This window comes from Perissodus microlepis, chromosome 12 (genome assembly GCF_051167445.1).
Source record: "Perissodus microlepis isolate ML-2025 ecotype Zambia chromosome 12, ASM5116744v1, whole genome shotgun sequence".
Lineage (NCBI taxonomy): Eukaryota > Metazoa > Chordata > Actinopteri > Cichliformes > Cichlidae > Perissodus > Perissodus microlepis.
In genome coordinates, this window is record NC_140472.1 from 34,138,800 (window position 1) to 34,158,316 (window position 19,517).

At 41.7% G+C, this 19,517-nt stretch overlaps 1 protein-coding gene across 2 annotated transcripts in view; it reads left to right on the forward strand.

Moving 5' to 3' along the window:
- The window catches only part of LOC146376742 (protein unc-13 homolog B-like), a 183,200-nt gene that overhangs the window by 49,655 nt on the left and 114,028 nt on the right, over positions 1-19,517 (forward strand). Inside the window, exons 7-10 of one of the 2 annotated variants that reach the window (XM_084945718.1) lie at positions 351-408; positions 847-882; positions 1,308-1,500; positions 3,539-19,204. In XM_084945718.1, coding sequence (XP_084801844.1) covers positions 351-408; positions 847-882; positions 1,308-1,500; positions 3,539-19,204 — 15,953 coding nt within the window. The remainder of the gene's footprint in view (positions 1-350; positions 409-846; positions 883-1,307; positions 1,501-3,538; positions 19,205-19,517) is intronic. The other variant, XM_084945719.1, reaches the window with a different exon arrangement.

Sequence of the window (19,517 nt, forward strand, 5' to 3'; positions counted from 1 at the left end):
GCAAGCGCGCATTACAGAATGTATGAAGCTTTCATTCTTCTTCTGTGTAAATCTTTATGTTTGTATTATAAAGAAATATCACATGATTCTGCACAACTGTGATATTTACCTGCTTGAGTTTTTATCTACAAACTCTGTGTGCTTTAATGTCATATTGTTTCACACTGTGTGGGCTTCTCAGTGACGTGGCACTTTGTTTTGCTTCTCTGCTTCCACCTAGTGACATAACATGGGAAACAGTAGCAGGGGGTTTATAGGAACTGCAGTGACAAGCTCATATTCCAATAAAGGCATTTCTTTGATATCTTAATGCTTCTAATTCTCCTCTATGTTTTGTTTAATCTTTGCAGTATCCATCACAAGATGAGGGCCAGGGAAGAGGAATGCCATCTGTGCCTTCCCAGTGCTGTAAGTATTAAACTTTCACTCCCTGCTGAGGATGACTTTGATTTGGACAAAGTCATCTCACTCTGTGTAAGATGAGTGGAGATATAATTTTCAGCTACTATGAGAAATTCTGCTGGATTTTGGATGTGAAGCCGTTTCACCGCCTGATAATAATAAGTAGTTAAAGTATAAAATAATAAAGTATAAATTAGTAGTTACTTGTACACGGACATGAACTTACTGACTGTAAATACTTTTTTCTGTTTTGTTGTTTTTGTGTGAATTTAACTCAGTCATCACATTACTTCATTTTCGTCTTCACCGCGTTTCTTCACATAGTTCTCATCCATCTCTCTTTGGATGTGCTCAGTACCATGTTACACTCTCGGCCATCATCAGTAACACTTACTGGCTTCATTCTGCAGTAACAAAGTTTAATTTTTGCCTCCATGCCACCAGGCAGTTGGAGTTATTTTGGATGGAGTGACCAACAGAGTACGTATGGCGGTGTTTCCTCCCCTCTGTGACTTGTATTTTCTGTCTATGACTGCATGGTGTGGATGGTACCTACTGAAAACAAGTACCACTGCATGTTAGCTCTTTATTCTTTATGATTGCTGTAAATGAAATTTAAAAGTCTTGAATTCTTTTGGTCAAAATATAAAATGTGAGTCCCTCATTTGTTGGCATGTTGTTCTGTTATGTGGCACTTTGATATGTTTTCTAGCAAACATATCCCATCATTTCCCGTCATTTTGGGCTTTAACTTCCTTCACTTTGTAATACATGCCTGTTACCCCAAGAGGGAGCCATTTACTCAAATATTTTCATTGTTTGGCTGTGCTCTAAGTGCAGGCAGCATTCTGCAGAGGGTGGACATGATCTTATTCTTTACTGTGTTTTTGTTGTCTTCCACCCAGCTTTTGATGACCATGACAGTGCAGTGGACGACTGGGACAGTGAAACTGGAAACAAACCTCCACCCTTCCACAACACTCCCCAAACAAATTCCTCAGTGCATCAGTATCCCATGATGCGCAGGGTTCAACGTCAAACGCTGTCAAAGGAGTCTGACTCTGTGCATAGCTATGAGCTAGAAATGAGGGGGCCCAGGTAAATATATGCTCACTTAAAAATACTCATAAGCAAGCACATCACTGCAGCACTGCTAGAGGTTAATATTTTCATGGTCACTCTTTGCCTCCAAATACAGTTTAAAGCTAGTAAATAATTCTAAATGAATTATTCACACTAATCCACTACTCTTCCTTGTGCCTTTGGTTTTAGTGATTTAGTTAATATTAATAATAGTTAAGAATCCTTTAATGTTTTTAAAACAGGGATGTTAACTAGCTTAGATCTTAACTGGGCTGGACCAGTGAAACGTCCCTTTTCTGTCGGTAAAGTTGTTTAAGTGCGCATGTAATCCCTGACATGTGGGATTATAACAGTACATCTCAATTATTTTTCATTTATTTATTTATTTTTGCATGATAAATGATGTGCTGCTTTAGTTAATGAAAGAAATCCATCAGCACAACTTTTTGGGCTTAAATTAAAGTTATTAAATTAAATTAAATTATAAGAAATTAATGTGTAAAATTACAGAATAATTACAGAATAACTTCTTAATAGCTCATTGTGCAGATTATCCTGTAATTATAAAGAACAAACTTTTAGAACTTTAGACAGAAATTGTCCTGTTTTATTTATTCGTTTTACTGTGGACGCACAATAAAAACATTTCACTAGTAGATGAAGTGAAAAATAGGAACTTTTCTGTAATTTGATTCTTTATTATTTCATTTCTTTTGTAATGAAAAGTCTAAAGTCTATGCCCTTCGGTACATTTTCCAAAGACATCAAGTGGGCCAGATTTGAATTTTTGCTGAGCCGATTCTGGGCCCCGGGCCTTATGTTTTACCCTCCTGTTTTAAATGGCAACAGTTTGATAGCAGAAGTGGCACTTTTTGAGGGAACTATGCTCTCACTGCATATATAAAAATACTGTCTTCTGTCAAAACTTTTTTACTGAAGTATATTAAGTCTAATTGATTGAACATTTGTATGTTTGAGTACCTCACTGCCAAAGATCAAAAGCCAAATCTGATATAAATGAATGGTAGCCCTTTCAATTAAATCTCTCTCTGACCACTCCGACTTCAGATGCATCTCCACCACTCTCTCAAAAGGCGTCCCACTGACTTGAATATCAATTTGGGAAAGAGGACAAAAATCTAGGAAAGAAATTATAGCAAGTACAGCAGTGATGATTGAAGATGGTGTTGCTGCGGCATTCATGAAAGCACCACAGTTAATTTTGTTTTCATCAAATGTCTCCCCATGGATGCCTCAGCATGTCACAGTAGAAAGCCAAGCTGACAGTGGCACAATGAAGGACAAATTGAGGGTGCATAACCCTGTGAATTACACACACACACAAACACACAAATCCTAGCATGTCTTTTGTTGTGTATCTGACCTCCTGACCTGACTGTGCTATTTTGCGTCCACATTGTAGACAGCTCTCCTCACCTGTAATGACCCTTGACACAGATGTTTGTTTGAATTCTATGATGGAAATGCAAATGTGCATGAGCAAACAGTGATCGCAGGACTTCCACAGAGTGACCTATAAATGGCAGCTACACTGGAACTAGTCCAGAGGCGCACAATAAGGTGACCTTGAAAGGCAGATCAGTAAAGGTTGAAATCAGGAAAGGTTTTTATGAGTGTTGTAGCTCATAAGATGCACACTGTCTCATTTTTTATTCTATTTAAAGAGTGTGTTGCCATGGGAAACCAATATTATTTTATATAATGTATTGCCAAAATCGGAGAAAAGCCATTATACCCAACTTGTTTTGCGAAAACAGAAAACTTCTCAATCACAACTGACATATGTCAAAGCATAACTTTCTGACAAAAAATTGGACCATGAAAATTTGCACACTATCACATACTTTTTCCTCTGTCTGTATTTCTTGTCTTTTGTTTTCTTTTTTACTACACAGGTATTCTACAGTGCTTTTCTTTTCTGCATGATCTGTTGCTTTTGGTTCATGTCTAATGCTTAATATCTTTTTCTTTCTTTTTTTCTTTGCATCGTCCTCTGCTTCTTCCCACTTGGTACTTTTAACTTTATTTTTAGGAAATCAAACAGTAAGGGTGGAGTAAAAATAATCCCTGTTGATTCAGGTATGGGTGTGGAGGACTGGGAGAGTAAATACAAAGTGCCTGACTCTGGTGTCTTGGACGATTACTTGGATGCTGAGCAGAAAATGTGGGAGGATGAGGACAAAAGCATCATCTATAAAATTAGTGACAGTCCATCCGAGTCCAGAGTCAGCAGATTCTATCAGACAGTGGAATGTGATGCACTTTTCCCAGAGGACTTGCTGGAGCTGGATGACAGGACACACAGACGGAGGCGTGCCTTCGGCAGTGGAGAAGTGCGGTTAGTCTACAAGGAAGCCGGCAGCTTTGAGGATGAATCGTCACCTCCTGAAATTGATATAATACCCTCTGCTAAACAGCTACGACAGCTGTCAGATAGAGAGAGTCTACTTTTCAAAACTAGACTGTGGGCCAAAACTGCTTTAGAAGACACACTTGAGAACTATGCAGCTTTTCGTGAGGAGGAAGCTGCTCGAGAAGAGGCTGAAAGGATCAGGGAGAGAGGGGAATATAACTCAGTTGGTTCAGATGAGATGCAGTATTCCTTTGGCTCTGAGGAGGAATTAGATGACCTGACATTCACTGAGGGAGATACTTGCTATGAATATGAAAGTTATTACTACCCTGGCAAGTATATGCCACCTTATGGAGAAGACTTTTCAAGTAAAGGGAGGTCAAGTCATGGACAAGATCCTATGTTGTCGCCGGTGAAGGAACCAGGTGAAGAATATATAGATCCAATGGATGAACTAAAGAGTTTAGTTCACTCAGTGTCGGAATACTTGGCTGTAAAAGAAGAGGAGATCAGCAACTACGAATCAATGCCTAAACCAGTTAGACGAAAACTCCCAGCACTGCCAACTGATGGTAAAGTTGTGCAACCTAAAGAGAGTAGTAATGACGATGTCAAAGCTGATATTAAGGAGGATAGTGCTGTTGAACAGGGCATAGCTGGAGTAAAGAATGCAATGAGTTCATTGTTTAGTACAATAACAGGATCAAAGCCTGCCACTGAGGGAGATGCTACTGGTACAACTTCATCTCCCCAACCAACCCAAGCAGACTCTGGTATTTCAAAACTTCTCTCTTTGATCCCCAAAGCGAATACTGAAGTCACAGAAACCTCTGGTGCTACTGCCACAGAACCACCTACCTCTCAATCATCACCCCAACCTGAGTCGGGCATTTCAAAGCTGCTTTCATTTATTCCCAAAAGTGGTGGTACTTCCCCACCCATAGCTATAGTTCCACCTGCCTCTCAGGAATCCACATCAGAAAAAAAGTTTTCCCTTCAATCTCTTTTGCCATTTCAGTCTTCCGAATCCAACCAGCAAGCTGACGCCAGTCAGACGGCGACACTTAGTACAGATTCACAAGGAAGTGGTTCTAAACAAGCTACATCTGGTTTTGAATCCATGTTAGGAAGACTTAGTCCTTTGAGACTTTTTTCTAGTGCACCACCATCTAGAGACCCATCACCTCAGCCATCAGAGCAAAGAAGTGCATCTGCTCCAATCAATGACTCCCAGCAAGGGCCTGTAAACAAAACGGTGAGTACTATTAGAGAGGGATCACAAACAGACCGGCAATTATCAGGTGAAATGAGAACAGGCTCTGGCAGTGGATCAGTTGATCTTTTGTCAGATACAGGAAGTGGATCAATCGAGCTTTTCCAAGAAACTGGTAGTGGGTCAGTAGAGCTTCTTCCAGAGACAGAGTCCTCTGGTGAACTACCTGATGTTCATCAAAGAAAATCTTCACCAGTACCTGAACCAAAACCTGAAAGCAGTTCAGAGGAAGCAGGATTTTTCAGTCCTTTTAAAAAGTCTCTTTCTTCACTAATGTCAACAACTCCTCCAGAAAGTTCCCAGCAGAGTGACACCAAGCCTGCAGATGAGTCATTTTTAGGTACCAAACTCAAACTTCCATTTTTCTCAGAAAATATTTCCACAACAACAGCCCCACCAAAGGCAGAAGGGGGCATGCTATCAGGGATTCTAAAGTTTGCATCTGGTGAAGATGCCAGTGCCACGCCAAAGAGTCCAACCCCAACCCCTACAAGAACACCCTCTCCAAGTCGTGCAACACTTCTTGAAAGTTTACCCAAAGGAAACACAGAAACTGGGTGGTTTTCAAACCTTTTTAAAGTAACCCCAAATGAACCAGCTAAGGAACCCATGAAGCAACAAATGACTCCCACCGTGATATTAACCAAACCTACTGACCAAACTGAACAAATAGTGTCTGATATCACAGAGGGTACCGTTTGCAAAACAGAACCTTTGTGCCAAGAGCAAATGTCATCTGAAAAAGATTCCCAGTCCAAGCCAGATGTTCAGTCTGAATCAACTGCGACATCTAAAAATCAAAGTCCTCCCAAATCTGTGGAACAAGATGAATCGCAACCAGAAGCCTCACAGACTCAAGGATTTCTTTCTGGATTGTTGAAACTTGGATCAACTGATTCTGATTCTTCTGTAATGAAAATTGAAGGAGAAAACACTCAGCCTCAACAGGGTGGGCTGTTCTCAGGTCTATTTTCACCACCTTCCCAGTCTTCTCCCCAAACACAGCAAACGTCTGCCACACAACAGTCAGGAGGACTGTTGTCAGGATTTTTAAAATTTGCCTCTGATGTCTCTGCTTCTACAAATCAGTCCTCATCCACGTTACCAGGAGGACAATCTAGTCAAATTTCAACTCCAAAGCAAGAACAGCCTACTTCCGCACAGCCATCATCTGTAGGACTGTTATCTGGGATCTTAAAAAAAGCCACAGACACAGTGTCTGGGGCTCAACCAAATCTTGCTAGCCATGAGTTACAACCAGAAGTGGCTGACCATAAAGCAAAAATGGAAGGATCTGATCAAAACTTGAGCCAAGGGATGACTCCTACTCAGTCAGCAGGGATTTTGTCAGGAGGGACTCCATCTGACCCACAGCTAAAACAGCCTGCAGTCTCAGACCAGAAACCGAGCAAACAGCAGCAACAGACAGACCAAACACCCCCCAAACCACCTCCAACAGAAACAGGAACAACACCACAACCTAGTGGATTGTTTGGAGGTTTGCTAAAATTCCCAGAAACTGGTTCCCAGCAAGAACATCCTCCTCAGCAAGGTGGCTTCCTCTCTGGTCTTTTTGGAATGGGAGCTCAAGACTCTGCTCCAGCTAACCAAACCCAGCACTCACAAAACCAGTCACAGACTGTCAAACCTGGGAACCAGCCCATTCAGCAACCCACCAATAGGCAAAACCTACAACGGCAAAACCAACTCCCACCACAGCAACCCCCCAGTAGTCCTGCAGGGATGCTCAGTGGATTATTTAGCAAAATTACAGATGCAGCTACTCCACAGTCTACAGTGGGGAGTCAACCTGAACAGCAACAAGCACAAAGACCAGGGCCTAACATTACTCAACAAGCATCTAGTCAACAGGGAGGCTTTTTCTCTGGGTTATTTTCAACAGGTCCTACTCCTCCACCTCAGCAACAGCCACCTGTCAGTAGAAACCAACAGCAACCACAACAAGGTAACAGACAACCTCTCCGGAGACAAAACCAAATACCTCAGCAAAGTGCTGCCTCTGCACCAGAGCTACAACAGGGGGGACTATTGTCAGGGCTTTTTAATAAATTGGCTGCTAGTGATAATGCACCACAACAGCCCACCCCACAGACTGCATCTCAACAAGGCAATAAATCAAATTTAGCTGGACCCAGCCAACCTGTAGGTCAACAGTCATCTCAAACAGGTCAGCAAGGAGGATTTTTGTCTGGTCTGTTCAGTCAAACATCACCTCAGCAACAACAGCAGCAGCAATCTGGTAAAACAGGCTCTCAACAAACTGGAACTCAGCAGCCGAGTCAAAGTGGAGGCTTGCTCTCAGGTTTTCTTAAGCTTGCATCCGGTGACAGCGCACCACAGGAACAACCGTCACCTCAACCTGTACAGGGAGGTCAGCCATCTGATAAGCCTGGACAAACTCCAGCTCAGTCTGAATCAGGGGGATTATTCTCTGGCATTTTAAACAAAATTTCAGGTACTGTGGAACAGTCGCCATCCCCACCTGCTGATCAGAAAATACAGGAACCAAAGCAGCCACATACAGGACAGGGCCGACCTCAGATTCAGAGAACTAAACCTGTAGAAATGCATTCCTCCCAAGATGTGGGAGATAAAGATAAGGACTTAAAAAGTACATCTCAAAAGGGTTTTCTCAAAAGCCTTTTTAGTGTCACTGAGGAATCACCATCAAAAACACAGCAGCCATCTACTCCTCAACTTGGAAAGGAAGAACAAAAAACCAGCGCAAGTAGCAGGTCTCCTAGTCTGTTATCAAGTATTTTAAAAACAGGCACCAATGACAGTACTTCTGCTCCTGGAAAGGAAAATGAAAAAGGTTGCTTCGATCATTTACTACCAAAGAGTAAGGTGGATATCCATTCAAGTACAGCAACTCTAACGAGTGGCAGTCTAGTCACTTCCACTGTTGAGACATGTAAAGAAGCCACACATTCTCAGGGCTTGCAAGATCCTACAATTTCTCCAACGCGGCGTTATCTTGAGGAAATACAACGTCTCTTGTATGGAACAGCAGATGAGTATGGTTACAAGGATCTTTTATACAACTTTACAGAGCATGGTGTTATTCCACCAGACCTCTATGAGCATCAGTGTCTTATTGAAGCTCTTTTGTGGCAACAACTCAATGATTATATCCTTGCTGAATCCCTTGCAACTCAAGTCCAGGAAGGCTACCAAACATACGAAGGGCATATGGCTCCTACAGTTAGACCACCTCAATGGGAGAATCAAACATGTTTGAAACCTAAAGAAATGGACATTAGTGGCTTTAATGTACCCTCACATCCTTGGAGGGATTCTGCTGCCCAGCTTTTTGAAAGCAGAAATCGTTTCCTTGAGCCAGGTGAAGATGTTATTCTGTTTGACATGAGCTGCAGAGATAACAAATCCTGGAGTAGCTGTGACCAATTGAATAATCTTGCTGGAAATGCTAAACCTTGGATCATTAGAGGCAGTGCGCTGAATCTGTCTACGGAAAAAACAAAGACCCAGTTAAGTAGATGCCAGTCGCTCACTGAATGCAGAGGACAGGAATTTAGCAAAATGGTGGAAGAAACTACTGTTAGTCATTTAAAAGATAAAGACTTTGATTTGAAATCAGCAACTGAGTTTTTAAAACAACTTGCCACAAAAAAGGGTCCAATGGATTTAAGACGTGGTGCCCTGGATTTAAGCAGATCTGCAGGAATTACAGGCGATGCAGAAGAACAAATGCTATTTAAGGACTCTGAGTGGTATCAACAATGGCTTTTACTCTTGGAACAAGGGCTGTGGTGGCCAGCTGAGGCTGGGGACTGTGGATATTATGTCTATACAGATGAGGATTACATTTATTCTCTTTTAACTGACAGAGCTGGTAAACATCTCTATGCCTGTGCTACACCGGAGGATGTACAAGCTCTAGGAAATATCACTGAAAATATTGCTAAAATTCTGAAACAAAAAGAAAGGGATAAAGTTACCCTTTGTGGTTTTAAAATCCCCTTTTACACTGAAAATGAAGGCTTCTGGATTCAAGATGACCAGCAGAATGGGTTAGTTCTTTCTGATGCTCCTGTGAACCTAACCTCTGCACTCAAAAAGGGTGAGAAAATAATGAACATGAATTTGGAAAGCTTTTCTCAAATGTTTCAGGAATCGCTATCTTCCCAAGCAGAACAACCTGTAGACTTTTCTGTGTACAAGCTAAAAAAGATCAATGTAGAATCGTTACAAAATACTCATGACTGTCAAGAGAAACCAATAGAGGCCGCTGATATGACTTTAAAGTCACTGAAAGGTGGACATGGAGGGCCATATTGGAAGAATCAGGCAATAGCAGATGTAAATACAACCTCATCAGCACATTCTCCAAGGTATCGTTCAACACAAATCTTTCCAAATAGACACTCCCAAATTCCTGAAATCAGGATTGCACCTGCAGATGATGTACTTGCAGAACCACAAAGACAAAAGTCAAGCTCTATAGTTTCAGCTGCTGGAGAAGCTGTTAAAAGGCCTTCCAAGACTGATACAAGTAAAACTGGAATACAGTCATCAACACCTGCTACATCACCACCAGTGTCTAACAAGGTTTCAGAGACATCAAGGATTCTTTCAGGGAGCCCATCAGCTCAAAAAATACCAGGACCTGTGCATTCAGGAAGGAAACTCCCGACACCACCAGCTGTTAGTACAGGTGTCAGCTCTGCAGCATCTCCATCACAGGCAGTTTCTATTAAGATTTCATCCACGACATCTACCTCAACTGTACCTTCAGTTTCACCACAGCGACATAGGCTCGCAAGACAGCCCTCTCAAGCAGAGAGACCCAGAGTATTATCACAACCAAATCAAATCACAGTCACTGGGATGTCTAGCATTAGCAACGTGAACAGTTCTTTAGCAACTGATGAAAGTGCTTCCCTGTCTCAAAATCAACCACAAAAATCCTCTCAGCAACTTACACCCCAGTTACATATTTTGAATGACAGCTCGGATACATACAGTGAAGCTTACCTTTACAATAGAAATCGGACATCACTTTTAACCACTGCCAGCTCTCAAATATGCAATAAAGTCATAGACTGTTCAGCCACAATGAACCAAATCAAAAATGTCAAACAAAAAGGTGCAACTGATGACAGTGTAAAGTCTGCACAGAGAATTGAAGTTGTTGACTTCACAAAGTACAAGTTAAAAAGACTCAAAGACAAACAGTCCATTGATACTCAGGCAAACACTGACTTGACTGGCCAGACTACCATTGCTGTAGATCTTACCAAACAAACTGAGGAAGATGAAGTTGAATGGCCTGATTCAGAATATGGCACTATGAACACATTACAGCAAAGTCCAACATGTTCTCAGACTGATCACAGGCTTGCTGATCCTCACAAGAAATCAGAGAGAAGATTGTCCAGGCCAGAAGTTACAACCAGCCATGTAACTTCTGTAGTTCATATCCAAAGGCTCCCAGGCTCTCAGCGTACCCATATAATGACTGAGACAAACTGCACTAAAGTTGAAGCAGACAGTTCACCCAAGCCGTCTTCTACCTCCAAATTGTCAGAGAGTTCTCACAGTAGTGTTAGCTGTTCAGTTACTGATGTTTCTAGTAAAGCCTCTGGCCTCAATAGTGGTCTTAAACAAACTGCAAAAACAAAATCAGCACAACCTGTATGTACCTCACCGCTATTAAGCCCAATTTTGAGAAAACAAGTAGCTACTCAGGAACCACAACCAAATTGCTCTGTTGGTGTGGGCCTGCAAATGCAGCAGAGCCCACAGATATCCACAATTCCTCCTTATCAGTCTAATGGAACAGCTGAGCAATATCAGAAGAACACTTCACCAGCAAACTCAATTAAACCTACATTAGATATGTCTAAAAAGAAAACAACCCAGCAGACTCAGCAAACTGTTGTGCCAACTGTTCCTATCTGTGAGGCACTGCCACTGACAAAGAGAAAAACATTACCTTCTGAAAAGACAGACAAAAGTCTCAGTTGTCACGAATCCATTGACTTGTCAAATAAGGCAGAATTTCAAGGGCCAACGGAACAAACAATAGAGTATACTAATTCCGTTTCTGTTGAGAAAAAGCTTCCTCTTACTGCTGGAACGATTCAAATAAGATCTTCTAACACAAAAGAGGAGACTTCATGTGGTGATAGGAGGATATTACCAAGGCAGCGACCTCTTCTTGGACAGTTTACAGAATCTCTTGAAACTGGCAAAACACTCTGTCAAGCCACAGCACCAGCCAATGCAGTTAAGGCCACACTAGACATGACTTCTAAATCTTCTGCCAAATTTAAGGAGGCACATCTAGAAGTGGGAACAAATGATACTCTTTCTGAAGCTCTACCACTAACAAGAAGCAAGCCAAGTGCACATGAATTTGTACGAAATAATTATGTTGGCATACCATTAGTTGTTGATAGCCCATCTGAAGTACCTCTTGGTAACTTAAGAAGTTCAAATGCAAATGCCCAGCAAACAGCTATGAGTAAGCTTCAAAATCACTCAGGTTCTATTCTGTGTCAACAACCATGGCACAGAAAATCTGAGGCCTTTCTCCATTCAAATCAGATAACACAGCTATCAGTCATTACCCAAATGAAATCACCTGCTACATCTCCAGCAAACTCTATTAAAAGCACATTAGATATGTCAACAAAGACAGGTAAATCAGATGCGATGGTAAACTATTCAGATCCAGTATCACTGGTAAGGATAAGACCGTCAGGCTTTTCATATTCACAAGGGGATTCTGTTGGTGTACCACTAATTGTGGAAACCCACCTATCTCAGATACAAACTAAAAGGCAGCCAACAGTGGCTGGCTCACAGGTGCCAATACAACAAGGATATGTTCAAAGTGGATGTCAAGAAATATCTGCACCTGCTAATTCTACCAAAAGCTACCTAGACATGTCTCCAAAACCACAGGAGAAATGGTCTGAAACAGTGCCTGATACCTTGGCAACTGGAGTTGTGCCACTGATCAAAAACAAGGCAAATATGATAAGAAATGGTTCTGTTGGTGTACCACTTATAGTGACACAATCTGCAAATCAACAAGGAAGACAAGTTTTGAGTAGAATCAGCAAAACTGAGACATTGCACACAAACATATTTCCCTACCAATGTAATGATGTATTTTCTGGGCCAAATGCCATCTCTAAGGACATGTGGCAACAAAATAAACCAGTGAACTTCTCAGCAAAAGACAGCCTAAAGCCTAGTGCTTTAAGTAATCAAATTGAGCCAAAAGCTGAAGAGCCCATGAACTTTTCAAATGTTAAAGCAAAAAAAGAAATGTTTGAAAGAAGGAAAACCGAAAGGCCGTTAGAAAGGGAAACACCAGATGGTATTGTGAACCTAACTGTAGATCTTCAAAACAAAATCACAGTTGTTAGAGATCAAAATACAAAGGATCTTTCTTCTTCTTATATTTCATCACAATCTCAAAATGGTATCTACTGTCACCAACCATACACACCTGCAGCCAGTACTGAAGATATCAGAGAAGATACCCAGAAGCCTTTGCAATACAGGGAATATTTCCCTGATAAAAACTCTACCATCCAACCTGGAATAAATTCTAGATGGCAGTTGGGAACAGGAATAAACTCTGAGTCATTGACTACTTCAGTGTTATCTCTTGTACCTGTTCAAATGAAGACACAGCCTCCTCAGGCTATAGAGGAACCCAAGAGATCATCACTAAACAATGCATATCAACAGATCAGTTGTGCAAATGTTGATTACAAAAAACATGATCCACTGTCTCAGCAGCAGCAAACCCAACATTCAGCTGTGCAACAGCAATATCAACATTCTGGTGCTAAAACTGGTTGGACTCCAGCAATTGTTACATCTCAGCCAATACCTTTAAAGGTGGAACGACATGATCCAAGTGTTCAGTTTGACATTATATCTAGACCCAAAATTCTTATTAAGCAGGCAACTGTGGACAGCTATGAGAGCACTGAGGAAATCCTGCCAAACAGTGAAACGGTATCAAGTAATGGACATGCATTGCCTTCTGCATCTACCCATCAACTGTATGGTACAATCCAAAATGATCCCACCACACACAATGTTCATAATCTTTCACTTAGTCAGCAACCAGATGGCAGACCTAGACCTGAACCTTCTACACAGTCTTCTGGCATACAACCTGTACAAAGTATGGCAACAGAAGATTTTTCAAAAGGACCTCTTGAACTGTCAAAACATTCTAGTCAATACCAAACCCCTGTCACTTATAAGCAGTATTCCACACCAACCGTACCTTTAAAAGTAAGCACATCTGTATCCCAACCATCCACAAAATGTGATCCAGTACCTGTACAACCATTAAAGAGCAACTTTCCTAACCAGAACTTTGGGGCTGAATTACAACAACCAGAGGCATCTGTGACAGGATATCTTGAACTATCAAAACAGTCTACTCAAACCCAAACACATGTCACTGTCCAGCAATATTCCACACCAACTGAATCTTTGAACATTAGCACATCTATATCCCAACAGTCTACAAAATGTGATCCTGTGCGTGCACAACCATTAAAGAGTAGCTTTCCTAACCAAGACTTTGAGGCTCAATTGCAACAACCAGAGGTATCTGTGACAGCAGCAAGGTCTACCTCTGTTAAGGGTTTGATTTCATTATTCAGCGGTGCTGGATCGCAACCATCTGCCAGTACAATGCCAGCTGCTGCTCTGTCCCACCAGCTTATGTCTACATCCGAGGACCAAAGGACGCAATTTACTGAAACACAGGTGACAGCTGATATTAAACAGACCACCACCCAAGTAACCCCTGTTGGGCTTCAAGAAAAAACTGCTTTAAGCTCACAAAGTCTTATTGTGTCAAGTTCTCTGCCTGTTACTGACCAAGCTAACTTTGGTTCTAGATTGACCAGTGAAAATAATGACATATCAAACAGGAAAGAAATTACCTATCCAGTTACACAAACAAAATCTTTTGAAGACTCTAGATCAGTGGTGGTTAAAGATAAAGTAACTTCTTCCTTTTCATCTGAATCAACAAAGGATCAATCTGCAGCCCTACGGACAGAGCTAGATCCGACCCAATCACTAATAAGCAAATCGGAACACAGAAACAACGATTCCATTTTAAGTGATATAAGCTCTGAAACGTCACCAGTGATACTGCCTATGGTTTCCAACATCAGTGAGTTGCCAGTACATGGTTTGCCTTCATCTCTTTCTCAAGAATATCAGCAACCACCGCCAATGCTAAATGCAATCCCAGAGAAAGAAAAACAAGATAAAGAAAGGCCTTTTCCTGAAAAGGGACTAACAAAGCCATCAGATACCATGCCACCCAAGGGAATTCTGAGTTTTGACAGTTCAGCAGAACCTTCGCAAACACCGTCAGAAGTTACATCAGAAGCAGGTGGCAAAGAGGGTTCTGTCATCACGGATAAAATGTTTGTACCAGAATCGGACATATCTATGCATGAGATTCTAGAGCATTCCAAACAAACTGTAGCCACAGAGTCTTCCGATAGCAATACTGAGTGTGGTGAAAATTCTTTGTCTAATGGATCACAGGATAAAAGTCAACATCAAAAGTCAATTTACATTGGCATTGGCTCTGAAATACCTGAGACACAAATTGAACCAGGTGACACAAAACCTTATATCAGGCTGCCCCATATTTTTGTCTCGGCAGCAAGTTCACCAGAAGAAGAGACAAATGAGCATGAGTTTAGTGAATGTAGCACGCCTGAAATCCCAGAGGCCAGTGTTTCTAAAGAAACTGCTCCCGATGCAGAATGTAAAGATTCTTTACCTGATTATTCTGTTTCTGAGTCTGAGATATCTAAGGAGGCTAGAGCTACAGAAATATGTAGCACAGAGCTATCCAATGAATTAGAACAAATCAAGACCTCTTCACCAGAAATGCCACTTATACTGACTGCAGAAAGTAGTACTCTTGCAGAGAGAGACTCACAGCACATCATGACTGAAAAATGTTCAACTACAGATGATGTGCTCTCTAGAGCTGAAGGAATATCAGAGAGTACTGAAGCCAGCGAGCCACAAACTGAACTGACTTCCAAGGATGCAAAATTATCAGTTCCAGACAATACAACACTTGATGTGGTTGAACAACTCGGTGATCTGGCTGGCCAGGTTGGCAATACAACTTCAGTAATAAAATCCTCCAATGCTCCTGAAACACTTGACGCTCTAGCTAATAAGAGGGAGAGCACATCTTCAGAAATCGTGCTGTCTGAAGGAGTACAGTCACATGAAAATGTGTCACCAGAAGAATTACCCTCAGTCTCAGATGCAAAATTGCCTGAAAAAGTCCAACCACTTTATGACGAAACTCAAACGGATGTCTCCTTGTCTGAACCTAAGCCCAGTCCTGTCAAACCTCTCACAGAGGAAATAATAGTTTCCAAGGAGGACAGTTCTGCTGGCAAGGTTGATCAACCTGAGGATGAACAAGCAGGTAAAGGATTATTTTCTTTATTTAGTGGCTCTACTCCAAACTCACAGCAGACTTCCTCCCCTGGTCTATCATTACTTGGTGGTATTCTTCCTGGCTCATCTGCCAAAGACGCTCCTGGGACAGGATTGCTTTCAATGTTTGGTGGGTCAAGTACCCCATCTTCACCTGGATCCAAAGAAGCAACACCAACGCCACAAGAGCCACAGGGAAAAGGTTTATTCTCCATGTTTGGTGGAGCCAGTAGTCAAGCATCACCTGCTCCAAGAGGTCCAACTGTTGGAAGTGTGCGACCTAGAGGTCCTCCACCCAAAGAACCTCCAGGAAAGGGTCTGTTCTCCATGTTTGGGTCATCTGCACCTCAGCAACCACCCAGTCCCAGAGGTCAACCTATGGGTAGTGCTACACCGAGGGCACCTACTACTGGATCTTCTATATTTGGTGGCATACTCCCTGGTTCTACTACAAATAAAGAAACCCCTGGAGCAGGTTTGTTTACAAAGTTTGGTGGTCTTGGTGCCCAGTCTCAAACTAGTCCTAGAGTACGCCCACCTGGGCCAACTGTTACACCACCAAGACCCAGCAGTTCAGAGATAACAGGAAAAGGACTGTTTTCGATGTTTGGTGGACAAAGCCAACAAGCATCAGAAGCACAATCACCAGTTTCTAAACCACCTGAATCAGAAGGTTTCAAAGTTTCCTCTGTGTTTTCACTTGGTGGGAGTTCTGATAGTAACAAATCTAAAACTGGGTTTGGTCTTTTTGGGATGTCTTTCTTGGAGGAAACCAAACCCGAACAAGAAACAACTGCTTTTGTAAAGGAAGAGATTGTTTCAGAATTAGTCAAACCTCCAGATACAAAGGATAACTTGGAAGAAGGAAAGAATGACCACGTTGAGAAGATAGAAAGTGTCTCTCCAGAGCCTCTTTCTGTATCATCAGATAAGGAGGAAATTGCCTCAGAACAAGTGAAACCTCAAGGCACAAAGGATGACTCAGAACAAGAAAAGAGTGACTGTGTTGAGAACAAAGAAATTATATCCCCAGAGCTTCTTTCTACATCGTCAATTCGGATGGAATCTCAGATAGAACAGGCATGCCAAGATGTCAAAGACTCAACTGCAGACATCACTCAAAATGTTACTAAAATGTCTGTTCCCTCGACAGATCGAGATATAGAAAATAAAACCACAATACAACAGAAATTGCCCTTTGATGAAAACGCATCAGACACGGTTAAAGCTTCCACTGTGGACACTCATATCACGACTTCTAAAGAGACACTTGTGGAGACTGAAAAACAAGTTTGTCAGGCAGAGTCAGAAACTGAAAAAGAAAATAAAGAGATAAAAGACAGCGTAGATGTTGAGAGAAAATTTGCAGAATCAGAACTTGATAGCTTGAAAGGTGAAAGTAAATCCACAGGTGACGAAGCAGAGACAGCTGATATCAAAAGTCTTTCAGAGAAAAATGACACTATGCAAATGGCATTGCAAGTTTCTAGTGAGTCTACTGACAAGAACCCAAGTTCAAATAAAGTTGAAGATAAGGCTGTTGCTAATGCAGAGCTAGCAATTTCAGAGATTGAAAAACCAAGTGAGGAGCTACTGAAGGTTGCTGATGCAGATGAAACTAGTGTTACAGGTATAGAAAAAACATCTGAGGAGGCTTTGAATGTTGCTGCAGAAAAAAAGACAGTAGTTGCAGATGTAGAAAAACTAACTGAAGAGCCTTTGAAAGTTGACAGCTTTGAACAAAAAGCTGTTCTGGAAATAGAAGAATCAACTGAGCACACTTCAGAAGATGCTAGTGAAGAAAATACAGCAAAGGCAGTTATAGAAAAATTAACTAGTGAGCTGGAAAAAGTTGCTGATGAACAAAAGGTAATGACAGATGAGGAAAAATCCACTGAACATACTAATGTAGTTGATTCTGTGGTACAAAAACCAGAAACAGTTACTGCAGAGTCTGTAGTTACTGCAGTTTCAGATTCTGAAAAAGCTGACCAAGAAGACTCAAAAATCGCATCTAGTGAGACAATAAAAGAAATAACTGAGGCAGAATTAGAGCATGCTACTACAGAACCTGCAGAAAAAGTATCTGAAAGTTCACCTTTGGCAGGAGTGGCCTCTTCAACAAATGAAGAAAAAACCATTGGTACCAACTCAATTCCACCTCTTGCTCCTTCAACTCCTCCACCACAACAACAACCTAGGCCGGGTATGACCAGGCCTCTTGGTCCACAAGTCCAAAGAATGGGAGTACCAAGAATGGGTGGGCTGCGAATGGGAGCACCACGAATGAGTGGGCCAAGAATGGCTGGTCCAAGACAGCCAGGGCCACAAAAGCCACCTGAACCAGCTCCATTTTCTGGGTTTATGTCTATGTTCTCTGCCCCAAATACACAAAGTAAATCACCAACTGTTGGTGGATTTTTTTCAAGTTCAGCTGCCTCACTTTTTGGTTCATCACCTGCGCCTCATCAGCCACCACCACAACCGCAACAACAGAAAAGCTCATTTTTTGGCCTTCCAAGTAGTATTGCTTCAGAATCTCTTACAAGTGACTTACTTGGTATGTTCAAAGGTCCCGAGACAACAAAACCTGAGGAAACTCAACAGTCTGGTACACAGTGTGGACCTGATGAGCTTTCTGCTAGTGTGACTGACTGTGCAATTACTGAAAAACCAGAGATACCTTTATCTGAAGATGGACATGTCAAGAGCACAGAATCTGAAATTCCTGAAAAAGGTTTGGTGGAGGAGACGGAACAAAAAGAAATGGAAGTAGAAGGAGATTCTCCCACTGAATCTATTATTCAAACTACTGAGAAACAATCAGGGGATGATGAACATGTAGAGCATTCAGAAGGGCCAGTTACTGCAGTGTCTGACAAAGCAGTACCACCCACAGCTCCAGAAAATAAGGGCATCTTTGAAATTCCAGGTCTCACTGCCCCAAAATTAGGCTTTTTGTCTGTAGCTGCTGAAGGTACATCATCGATTGGATCCCTTTTCTCCACCTCAACATCTCCAGCCACTGCTTCAAAGGCACCTCAGACACAACAAACTGATGGTGGTCTATTTTCTGGTTTTAAAAGCCTTTCAGCTGGTATTTTCCATGATGAAAAGTCAACTGGAAAGGAGGAAGCATCTGTTTCATCTGTGTTCGGCATGAAACTTACCTCAATGTTTGGTAACTCTGACTCTCCCAGACCTGAATCCACCCCTCCTGTGGTCAGCGTAGAGCCTCAGTCTGAAACTCCAAAACCTACTGAATGTGAGGAAACCGATAAACCTTCCCCAGGTTCTGGAGAAACTGAAAGTGAAGATGGCAGTGATACAGAAGGACCAACAGAAACTTCAAAAACAGGAAGCTGTGACAGCTTAGCACAGTCACCTCTGTCTGGTGTTCCTTCGCACTCAGTTTCCCAAATAGAAAGTTTGGATACACCTCAGTTAATGGTCACCCCATGTGAGTTAGATAAGAGTGAAGTAAACACACCTGATGTTGTGCATGCAGAACTGGAAATGGATCAACCAAAGGAACAGTTAACAAAGGAAGCTATGAAAAGGCTAGTGCAATGTACATGATAAATGGCATTCTTCATTTATCATGCTAGCATAGATAAATGTTCAGCCCTTTTCCTGCTTTTCTTTTCCCATTTTTCCCCCTTTTCCCTAATTAGTTTTCATTAGGACACTCCAGTCCCATTCTCATTCTGCAACTCTTGTATGGCTCCATAGCCATACATGGAAACCAGTTACCAGATATCTGACATGATCGAGGCACAGGAAATGATAACATGTTTAGAAAGTGCTAACCATCAAGTGTAAATGTACTGCAGCTATTTTGTGCTTACACCACCTCAGTAATAGCTTTTGTGA